Below are 12,178 nucleotides of genomic sequence, written 5' to 3' on the forward strand. Positions count from 1 at the left end.
CCCCCTGCCTTACACCCTTCTTGATTAGTATTCTGTTGCTTTCTTTATGAAGCACTATGATAGCAGTTGATCCCCTGTAGATTTCTTCCAGAATGTTTATATATACTTCATCTACGCCCTGCTTCCGCAGTGTCTGCATGACGGCTGATATTTCTACTGAATCAAACGCCTTCTCGTAATCTATGAAGGCTATGTATAGTGGTTGGTTATACTCTGAGCATTTCTCTATTACCTGATTGATAGTATGAATGTGGTCAATTGTTGAGTAGCCAGTTCGAAATCCTGCTTGTTCCTTTGGTTGATTGAATTCTAACGTTTTCTTTACTCTGTTAGCAATTACCTTTGTAAATAGCTTGTACACTACAGAGAGCAAGCTGATCGGCCTGTAATTCTTCAAGTCCTTGTCATCTCCTTTCTTATGTATTAAGATGATGTTAGCGTTCTTCCAAGACTCTGGTACCCTTCCCGTCAGGAGACACCTCGTAAACAGGGTGGCTAGTTTTTCTAACACAATCTGTCCTCCATCTTTCAGCAGATCTGATGTTACCTGATCCTCACCAGCAGCTTTGCCTCTTTGCATGCTCTCCAAAGCTTTTCTGACTTCTTCTATCATTACTGGTGGGGTGTCGTCTGGGTTACTGCTAGTTCTTATAGTATTAAGGTCGTGGTTGTCTCGGCTACTGTACAGATCTCTGTAAAACTCCTCCGCTATTTTAACTATCCTATCCATATTGGTAGTTATTTTGCCTTCTTTGTCCCTTAGTGCATACATTCTACTTTTGCCTATCCCAAGTTTCCTCTTCACTGCTTTGAAGCTTCCTCCGTTTTTCAGAGCGTGTTCAATTCTCTCCATGTTATACCTTCTTACATCGCATACCTTACGTCTATTAATCAACTTCGAAAGCTCTGCCAGTTCTATTTCGTTTGTTGTACTTGACACTTTCATGGTTTGACGCTTCTTAATTAGGTTCTTCGTTTCCTGGGAAAGCTTGCCAGTGTCCTGTCTAACTACCCTGCCTCCAACTTCCACTGCACACTCCGTAATGATACTCGTCAGATTATCATTCATTGTATCTACGCTAAGGTTGGTTTCCTCACTAAGAGCCGAGTACCTGTTCTGCAGCGACACTCTGAATTCCTGTACTTTCCCTCTCAGTGCTAGCTCATTGATTGGCTTCTTGCGTATCAGTTTCTGTCGTTCCTTCTTCAAGTCTGGGCGAATTCGAGACCGTACCATTCTATGGTCACTGCATCGTACCTTGCCAACCACTTCCACATCTTGCGCGATTCCTGGGTGTGCGGTCATTATAAAGTCTATTTCGTTCTTATTTTCGCCATTAGGGCTCCTCCATGTCCACTTGCGGTTTTCTCGTTTTCGGTAGAAGGTATTCAAAATCCGCAAATTATTGCGTTCTGCGAATTCTACTAGTAGCTCTCCTCTGGCGTTTCTAGTGCCGATGCCATAATCTCCTACTGCCTGGTCTCCAGCCTGCTTCTTCCCTACCTTTGCATTAAAGTCGCCCATCACTATAGTATACTGTGTTTTTACCTTACTCATTGCCGATTCCACGTCTTCATAGAAGCTTTCAACTGAAGCGTCATCATGGCTGGATGTAGGCGCGTAAGCCTGTACTACCTTCATCTTGTATCTTCTATTCAGTTTAATTACAATACCTACCACCCTTTCATTAATGCTATAATATTCCTCTATGTTGCCAGCTATGTTTCTGTGAATTAGGAACCCCACTCCCAGTTCTCTTCTGTCTGCCAAGCCCCGATAGCAAAGGACGTGCCCATTCTGTAGCACCGTATAGGCTTCATCTGTCCTCCTAACCTCACTGAGCCCTATTATATCCCATTTAACACCCTCTAGCTCTTCGAATAGTACAGCTAGACTTCCCTCACTAGATAAGGTTCTAGCGTTAAACGTTGCCAAGTTCAGGTTCCAATGGCGGTCTGTAGTCCAGAGATTCTTAGCACCCTCTGCTGCGTTGCAGATCTGACCGCCGCCGTAGTCAGTTGCTTCGCAGCTGCTGAGGACTGAGGGCCGTGAGTTATTTGGCGTATCCATGTGGGAGGTAGTGGCCAGATACTGCACCAGGGTGGCCAATCCTTCTCTGGTGAGGGAGTGCGTTCCCGGCGGTGGTTACCGGTGAGGCCGCACCTCAGGCCTCTTAATGTAGTTCCATCAACACGCGATTTTTTTTTTTCCGGTTGGGAACTGTGCGGCACCGGGCACGTGGTCCGACTGTTGTTGTTTTCACAGATTCACACTGTTTTCCGCTCCTAAAATTTTAGGGCGTATCCTAAAATCCTTTAGGGCGTGTCGGAAGCTAAACTTTACTTGAAAAAAAAAATATAAAGGTAGCTCACCTTGTGCCTTCTTTTTGCTTCACTCTTCTGACCCTGAAATTTTCAATGAGTTTCAATGAGTATCGTTGTTCATTGTTCTACAGAACCCCCCCCCCCCCCTTTTTTTTAATTACGCCAACTCGTAAGTGCATGCAAGCATACAACAATGTTTTTTTCTTACAGCATGGTAGATGTTCCTGAAGTTGGGTCTGACGTCCTGGGGAAGATAAATAAAAAAGAACAGTTTTTTATTTTTTCGGCGAAGTTACGGAATGTAAATGCATGAATTGGTTGCGTCGTTGTGGTGTATTCACATGTGCACGTAGTGCACAGAAAATCAGTAGAGATTGATACATTACTAAAAAAAAAGCACTCGCACAAGTTACTTCCATGTTGAAGAAAGGCTCTCAACATATAGAACCGGCGAAAAGCACAGAGACCCAATGAGAAATCCAGTGATCAACCACCTTACTCACTAATAATGTACATGCACCTGTCACGAGCTTCTGATCGTACGACAGACAGTGATAATCGCAAAAAAAAAACCCCTTTCATGTTGCTGATTTGTAAGGAAGAGAGAACAAATAGAAGAATGTCTCTCCTTAATTTATTTTTATTTAGATAAAAATGTTGGGAAATTAACCGCGTTGAGTCCGGTGGCCAATATTTTACTCGTTAGGACCAGAAGAGCACTGAAAGAAGAATAGATGTAGAAAAACAAACGCCTGAACCATCTTGACGCAGAAATATAGTCGACTGCGAGCACCGTGTTCGTATACAGGGGAAAAGACGTCGACACCGAAGTGCTCGCATTCTCTAGTGTTTTCGCCACGAGGCCGCATCACGACGATATGACAACCTGTACAGCGTTTCAGTTAGATGTCTTATACACTGAAAAGAGTTTTCAGTTTTTTTTTTTTGAGCATGGTGAGAGGTGTACTGATGTACGCGAAGAGGTCGCTGTCAACCTTACTATGTACACGCATGTGGAAAACGCTGTGTGGTAGAAGACACGAATCTGTCAAACAAAATTGTGGTTCAGAGCTACCGTCAGCTAAGTTTCGCGTAATTTTACGCGCCACGGACACCTTCTTGACCGAACGCAACTACGTCGTTAATGGGGGTACACAAAATTTTCACTCGAGAACGTGCTAAGTGCCTACGAACTGGCTATGTAATGTTTGCAAGACGTAATTAACTTTATTTCATGAAGTCAGGCGAGAACGCAACAAACTGACTCTTTAGAGCTGCTACACAACATGGCACCAGCGCCCGGTGAATTTCCAATGATCAGGCCCTGGACGTCAACGATGAGATTAGAGGCAGTGCTAGAGATTTCACAAGTTTGTCGCACCGCGTTCGCAATGTGTGGGCGTTTAATCTCTGCGTTTGTGTCTCACATTGTTTTTTTCTCCGAAGCTGATAAGAGCGGTCGTCATGGGACCTCAACATTTCGAAAACGTCTAGGACGGAGCACGTAACCGGGTCCATGCTCGGTGAAATGTGATTTCGAGAATCCACGTGCGAACGTGTTCCGTAGAGACTAGAAGAAAAATAATACAGGCAGCGAAAAAGCTGACACGGCGAAAACGCATGCCCCCCCCTCCTCCCCCTCCTCCCCCCCATTGCTGGGAGGACTCCACCCATCGCGGACAGCGACTGCACTTGCTTGCAGGACAGTGACGTTCTACTGGCCGTCCGTCGCGTTTCAGTCGTTTCGTCGTACTCTTTTTTTTTTTTTTTCTCGCTTGTGTTCCACATTCGCCGAAGTTCACCGCAGTACTACGAACACGTCAAATCAATGCGTGACCCTGCTTCTAAACACCAACATTTCTATAGGGGCTGTCCGACGCGGTCTCACCAAAATTTCCTTTTTACGTGGATTCTTTGTATACTACATTTCTCTATTGTAGATGAGCCTATATGATAGGTATGCTGTTCACATTTCTCCTGTGTGGATGAATAACAAATCTTTGAAACATTATATTTAACTTGACGCAACGTACTAACTTGTATTCAAGGGAGGAAAATTTTTGTGGCAATGCTAACGTCGCACAAAGTTTTAGGGCGTCGTAAACTGCTGCCGACAATTGTTACCGTAACTGTACATGTAGCGCATCGGAGAGTTGCTTCACGATAAACCGAAAGTCATGTTCCCTTTAAACTATACTGAGGTGTGCACAGGTGAAAGCATAGACACCGCTTAATCAATTGCATTCAAAACGATATACTGAGCAATTAAACTTGCCCCGCCGCGGTGGTCTAGTGGCTAAGGTACTCGGCTGCTGACCCGCAGGTCGCGGGCTCGAATCCCGGCTGTGGCGGCTGCATTCCCGATGGAGGCGGAAATGTTGTAGGCCCGTGTGCTCAGATTTGGGTGCACGTTAAAGAACCCCAGGTGGTCGAAATTTTCGGAGCCCTCCACTACAGCGTCTCTCATAATCATATGGTGGTTTTGGGACGTTAAACCCCACATATCAATTGAAATTCTTCAGCATTGAACCACATTCGACGATGTGGTGGTGATGCGATGACGTTATTAATGTCGTCGTGACATAGAGAAACATACTTATATAAAGAGTGGACACTCCCGTAGGGCTCTGCGGCCACGAGTGGTTGGTCAGACCCGATAATGTATTCAGCATAAATAAAACAACAAAGGTTTTTCTTTCCGACGCTGGGATTTGGGCCCGTACCCTCATGCTCCGAAAGCGAGTGTCTTTGTCACTAGACTAAACACTCATGCTTTCCCAATGGGAATACATGTTTAGTACATCTAAACCACATGAATGTGCCTCTTTTTGCAAAACAGATGCAGAAAGAAAACACTTTCTAGTCATACTTCACTGTTTTTTTTTTTTTGTAAAGCATTAAATTTCCTCAGCGGGACATGATGTTGAGCAGATATAAAAAATTGCACAAATTAAGAAATTTTTTTGCAAGAACAATGATTCCAAACTTGGATTTTTATAGTCCTCCTGAGGAGGCTATTACATGTCTTAACAAAGAAGAAAAAGCGAGCATGGGTACGCCATCTAGCGGTTAGCCAAGCCCTTTTCGCTGTGCCGCAAAAAAGCTCCAGTGACTTCTCTCTACATAGTATATTTCTCTATATATGGTCGTGAGACGTAAGTCGTAATTTAGAAACCTTTCTTGTTTTAAGCGCCAGACGCCGGATTTTCGGACCATAATCAGCCCCCTCACCTCAATAGCGCCGGTATACTCTTCTAAAACGAACGAAGCAGACGGGTCACTTTTTGTTTATAGCGTCGTTGGATTTTCCGAAAAACCACAATTTCACTATAATAAAAAAAAACAAAATGCAGAGCCATCTACGGGTTGAGAGGGGCGAACTGTGAATAAATATATCTTTTCTTAAAAATCTCTAGAGTTGACGTGTGAAAGCTAAGCATGGTAGGCACAACACTGCCTGATATCACCATACCACTAAAGAGAGTAAAAATATGATCGGTCTTCACCAATCTAAATCATTTTTTTTTTCTTCACGTACTGCACATATAAGCGTGGGGTGGAGTCCAACATGGCAGCGTATGCACGGAACTGCAAGTCAGTGCCAAGCGAACATGTGCTCCATAGACGGCCAAGTGACGGTGTGTTTCTGGCATGTACAATTGAGAACATTTACGAGGAGATTTGCTGGCCTGCTGCTTGCTTCTTACAAAGGTGACGCTGCACATAACTATTGCCTGCGAGTCTAAAAGGGAGGGGCGAAGTTCTCCGGCCAAAAAAAAAAAAAAAAAACTGTCTGCAGCGTGTCACGGGTACGCCATCTCACTCGCCAAGCCAGCAAACAGAAATCACGTTTACGTGATTGCTGTTTCATTCACTCTTACCCTTTTTTATACTCGATCAAAATTAGTTTCATGGACGATCCACGCTGTTGCCCCATCGGTCACCGCAATTAATCGAAAAAGCGTGACAGGGTGCAACGTGTTCGTATGGGGTAACTTTGTTTGCTTGTACTTTGAATTAGTAATGGTTAGCCATGTCGTAATGACGAGAGAATGATGGGAGGACCCCTACTAAGAAAAGAAAACTGTCTTAAAATGCTGTTCAGTGGCAGGCTGGGTGTGAAATGCTCATGGCTGCAAAATCATTTCATTTGGTTATTTCTAAATAGGGTGAGTCTCATTGGAAACTGACAATGTTACTTTGGAGTAAGCGTTCGTCAGATAGTTGTGGCATTAATTTGCATCCCGTATCACGTCGTAATTGAATAATATGATTACTTTACTTTTTACTCCCACTTTCTTTGAATCGTGTTTTTTTTTTACTGTGCCAGCATTGGTGAATTTAAATGACAAGAATATGTTCTCTGCAATCGAGTGGCTAATTACTGCCGTTTTGACACAAGATTGGCTGGTTTAAGAAAAAGGAAACTCGAGGGAAGGGTTAAATCAGAGCATTAGAAACGAAATGCTATGGCACAAGACGCCGTGTGCATATGCATGCTACCGTTTGTTCATCGTGAATAATGCGTAGAACGTGCGTTCTATTAGCAGCCCATGGAGAGTAATTCATTAGAATTTCTGCTTTCTCGCTGCTGTCTAATCACATATGGTCAATGTCCTCATCTCAACTCCCAGCAGCCACCGAAAAGCTCACCTATAATTCATATATAGCTTTGTGTTCACTAGCTAGTACACATGGAGATAGGCCAGTAATTTCACTAATACCACCCTGTGGAGCAGCAAGTAAACTTTTCTTACACTGTGGTAAATCGATATGCGAACCAGTATGTCAAGTTCAAAACACATGTTATGTTCTATTAGAACTGTCCTGTTGTGGAATGGCTGATGCTTATAGTACCTCATCTACTCCATTTATATAAGTTCTGCAGCGAAAAAAAAAGAAAGAAATGTATCGTAAAGGTTCGCATATTACTAAAAAAAGAAATAAAAAAGGGAGATCACCAAGCTTCGCTTTTAAAAGTTGAGCGTGATAGCGATATCCTGTCCCTAGTGCGTACTTCAACCATTTAATGCATACTTTTTATTGTATGTTACTCGAGAAGTTTCAATTGTGGGTTACTACAGCGTAATTGATATTGTTGAAAGTGGCTTGCGTTGTTGAAGCTTTTGCATATGGCTGCATTCTGTGTAATGGGTAACATGCTTTAAACCGCGAGAAACAATGCGCGCGAAATATTTTCGAACTTGCTATGCGCCCACCAAATGGTCTTAAAGGAATGCTAATGTGTGCGCCTTTTGTGATCGGTGGCTGGCTTTAAACACGAAGTTGATATCACATGTTCTGGTGCCCGATGGCAATGTACGCTTGTAGCATGCCATATTACTGCAATATTACGTTTTTTATTGGAAAGCCTTTATAGTGTTTGTAAAGCATGAATGTTATTTTCACTGCATTTCCATGCAGTAGTTTTTTTACTGTTTTTTTTGTTCAAGCAGACGTGTGGCTGTGAGGTAAAACATTTTGGAGCGCAGACGATGTGTGTTTGATCTTCACTCAGACCTGGAAATTTTCATTATTTATTTTATTTGCATCTTTCTCTTTTTTTTTTGGGGCGCATACAAGATGATGATTTTTCACTCACAAGGACGCCAATGCCGGAAGTTCTGTGAAACAAGCTAATTAATGCTATCGCCTTAAAATAAAAAAAATCAGGGTTACCAGAAATCAACATTGGGCAGCTAAAAAAAACTTGACACTGAACCATGTTAATTTACAGTTTGCCTGCAGAATTTCACGCTGCAAATAAGCGTCCATACGCGCGCATTTTTAGTTCTGCACAGTATACGAACTAACACACGATTCCGTATATATAACAACACCTATAGCTGTATATCGCGAGCTCTTATCTAGTCCGACGTCCACCTAGAAGTCTTCAGTTACGGAAATGTACGCCTTTTTCTAAAGATGCATTTCAGGCAACGGCCCAAGTAATTTCTGTAATGTGAGAGGACGTTCGTGCGAACTTGCTATAGTTCCTTCCCTAACATTTTTGGTGGTGGTGGTGGTGGTGGTGGTGTTGTAGCAGGCGGGGTTAGCCTGGCCTGCATGGCCGGCAATTGTTCCGCCTGAGCATCTCCTGAATTTGGAAAATGTCACCACGTGTCAGACAGCCCAGTGTCTCGCAGGAAGACAAACAAATTTCGTTGCACGTTCCTCCTAGTTGCCGCGGGTCCTTCAGGAAAGATGATGTCATCAACTGTCCGGTGTCTATGACAGCCTTTTCGCAAGGTGCGGATCATCGCTGCTCTTTGCATATCAAACTGTGGGCAAAGCCAAATGAAATGTTCAATATCCCCGATGTCACCACAGAAGGCACAGAACGGGGAAGCGTATCTCCCAGTCTTGAATGACCAGGCCGGGGTGTATGCGGAGCCGGTTCTAATGCGGTACAACAGCGTCGCTTCTTCACGAGAAAGTCCATGAATTACACATGCTTGGTGTGGAAACTTGTAGATCGCCTTGAAATGATTGCGTATCACATCTTTGTTGTTCTGGTAAGTCTTGGGAATTCTTACTTTTGGAAATGATGTACGTGCTTCGCAAGCAAGGGCATCAGCCTTTTCATTGCCCTCAATGCCAACGTGGGATGGCATCCACTGGAACTTTATATTAAAACTCTTGACATTTAGGTGTTTGATTAGTGCCAGAGATTGCCTGGTGAACTTTTCTTTAGGTAGGCCACGATGCAGTCTTTGTAGCGCCGATTTGGAGTCCGTCAGCACTACAACATCTCGTGCAGAAAAGGATCGCAGTTTTCGCAAAGCCGCCGTAATTGCAGCGCTTTCTACCGTTGTGGACGAAACCACGCGATCCAGGCGGCCCGACCATGACACGCCCAGGCAGGGTATGCAGAAAGCCGCTGCGCAGCTATCCGTCTGTGTGCACACTGATCCGTCGGTGTACACTTGTAGGTGGCCGCGGTACATGGTGCTCAAGTGGTCCAACGCAAGAAATTTTGCTTCCGCGGCTGGAATGGTGCGCCTCGCTGGTAGCTTGGGTACGCTGAAGTTGCACGCAACATCCACAAAAGACCATGGCGGGTCCATAGGGCGCCGTTCAGGCAGTTTCAAGCCTAAATAATGAAATGTGTTTAGTGCCGCGTTGAAATGTGAGCCCGTTCTTGCTCTTAGCCGCCGGAGAAGCGCCGTGCCTGCGAAGGACTCGCCCAGTCTTGACAGCTGCGTCAATAAGGCCTGAGACGCCAAAACGCGGAGCGTAAGAGACTCGGCTTCATTGGTGACCTTCGTGTTTGAAGCCGCCTGAGGGACTCCCATCGCCAAGCGAAGACCCTTTCTGTGCACTGCCTCTAGGCGTTCGAACTGGCTTGGTGATGGTGATATCAGGGGCAGCTGATAAATGATGCGGCTTGTTATAAGCGCATCATTCAATTTAAGCATGGACATAGGATTGTTGCCCCAACGGACCCCTGCAATGCGACGCAGAGCGTTGATCCGTTGCACTGATGCAGTGACTATACCATCAACCGCACGTCGCCATAGTAGCTTGTTGTCGATGGTAATGCCCAGGAAACGGACACTTGTTGCACAACGAATTGAGTGGCCTCGAATATTCAGCGACAGACGTGTTGACTTCCGTCGCGCTCCCGGGAAGAGCATGAAGGCCGATTTTTCCGCTGATAAAGATAGGCCAAGTGTCAACAAGTGACGCTCAATGATTGAAATAGCGCTCTGTGCTATCCGGGCCAAACGTGAGAAATGTATCACGAAAGAGTCCGCCAAGCGCACCTACGCTGATGCACTGAGCCCACCTCAAGTACCATCTGGAAGCCAACAGCAAGAAAACCTCAAGCACGTTATTCGCGCTCTGTTCACCGCACTACGTTCACACGTCGCTAAGATGCCTGCGAGTTCAACGAAGGATATGTTGGAAGCAGTCCTGGCTCTAGAGTCAGTGTTACTTTGCTCTGCTTCCACAAACACACAGTAGAATAATGGCAATGTCTCGCCCACCTGGTCTATTTCGTCCTTCACAAGTGCCCTTATTAATGCAATGGAACTGCGCTGGTTTTCTAAAACGCCTGTGCGAACTCAACCTTTTCCTGCGCGACATTCCAATACCGATTCTAGCCCTCTCCGAAGCCGGTCTACCGAATGCAAGGACGCTCCCAGGGTACACCCGACACGGCAACCCGAGCATAACGTCGTTTGCAAATGGAAGCGCAATGATATACATAAGGCGGGAAATCCCTCACGTCGCCTTACCAGTGCAAGACCTCTGTTCCAACTCACTGGAAGTCGCTGCTGTGCAAGTGTGCCTGGGAAACCGAAAACTGAGTGTGGTATCGGTGTACATAAGCCCACGAAAAAAGGTCTCTATGGAGACTTTTCTAAAGGACCTTTGCACTCGATGTCCCGCTCCTCGAATAATCTGTGGTGATTTTAACGCGCACCATCCACTCTGGGGAGATAAGAGTGTAGATTTTCGAGGCAAGGAACTTCTAGCAGCTGCGGATGCTGCCGACTTATGTGTGGCGAACGATGGTAAACCTACATTTTTCAGGCCACCAGATTCATGGAGTGCAATAGACCTTGTACTTCACTCCACGGACCTTCTGGTATCATCGACCACGGCTCCAGACAAGATGGGCAGCGACCATTTCCCCATCTTCACCAATATCCTGGGATTTCAAACTGCCGGTCGACAATTCTGCAATGTAACACGCTGGGACACCTACAGAGAAGTGTTGGACAAATCCACTGGTGAGCTGTTCGCAGATATGTTGCAAAGCAAGCGATCAGCAACTTCATTGCTGAAACTGCCCGACCATTTTCCTGCTCCTGACTTGAAATCGAAGAACCTCTGCGCAGCACGTAGACGGGCGGAGCGGAAATTAATGAGAACTTTTAAGGAAATCCATCTGCGAAAACCGAATATAACAGGATAAACGCTGCGATTCGTCACCATACAAAAAAATTAAGACGAAATCAATGGGCCGCTTTCTGTGAGAGTTTATCAACGTTTACGCCCTTGACAAAGATATGGGCAGTAATAAATAGTCTTTCTGGGAAGATCCGAACACACAGGCCATTCGAAGCACTCGCTTTGAAACAAGGGATAGATTTGCAAACCCTTGCAGAGGATTTCGCAGACGTGTACATATCTGGTAGATCAGCAGGAGCGGCGATTCCTCTGTCACCCCAGTTTTTCCACACGATGTATACGCCATTCACCTTCCGAGAGCTGGATATGGCACTTAGCAAATTAAGAAGACGCTGTGCCATGGGTCCCGATTTGATCAGCAATCAAATGCTGACAAATCTACCATATGAGCGAAAAAGGGCCCTTTTGGACATATTTAATCATGTCTGGAGCACGGGAGAGATCCCATTTGTTTGGAAGACAGCTTGGGTGGTGCCATTCTTAAAGTCCGGAAAGGATCCTGCGAGCCTCGCGTCATATCGACCGGTATCTCTTACATCATGCGTATGTAAGCTGATGGAAAGATTAATTTGTACAAGATTAACTTGGTACCTTGAACAAGGAAGACGATGGCCATCGTGTATGACCGGATTTCGCCCACGACTGAGTGCCCAGGACAGTGTTTTGGACCTATTAAGCCACATCGCGCACCACCACGTCAGCGGACTCTCGACACTCACCGTCTTCATGGACGTTGCCAAGGCATATGATTGTGTGCTTCAGGCAGGCATCGTGAACGGGCTCCAAGCCATGGGTGTGTCGGGAAATGCTCTTCGGTTCATACATGAATTTCTCAGAGATCGTTCTGTCCGTGTTAAGCTTGGAAATGTAATGAGCGAAGAGAGACGCGTTTCCCTCGGCGTCCCACAAGGAAGTGTTCTATCTCCCTTGC

General features: G+C 45.3%; 1 protein-coding gene across 1 annotated transcript in view; it reads right to left on the minus strand.

Moving 5' to 3' along the window:
- Nucleotides 1-12,178, minus strand: part of LOC142766810 (uncharacterized) — a 49,806-nt gene that overhangs the window by 18,466 nt on the left and 19,162 nt on the right. The window contains exons 4-5 of the mRNA XM_075868030.1: nt 2,534-2,569; nt 2,374-2,406 (exon numbers count right to left, since the gene is read on the minus strand). Coding sequence (XP_075724145.1) covers nt 2,374-2,406; nt 2,534-2,569 — 69 coding nt within the window. The remainder of the gene's footprint in view (nt 1-2,373; nt 2,407-2,533; nt 2,570-12,178) is intronic.

The sequence above is a fragment of the Rhipicephalus microplus genome, chromosome 1 (genome assembly GCF_043290135.1).
Source record: "Rhipicephalus microplus isolate Deutch F79 chromosome 1, USDA_Rmic, whole genome shotgun sequence".
In the NCBI taxonomy this organism is placed as follows: domain Eukaryota; kingdom Metazoa; phylum Arthropoda; class Arachnida; order Ixodida; family Ixodidae; genus Rhipicephalus; species Rhipicephalus microplus.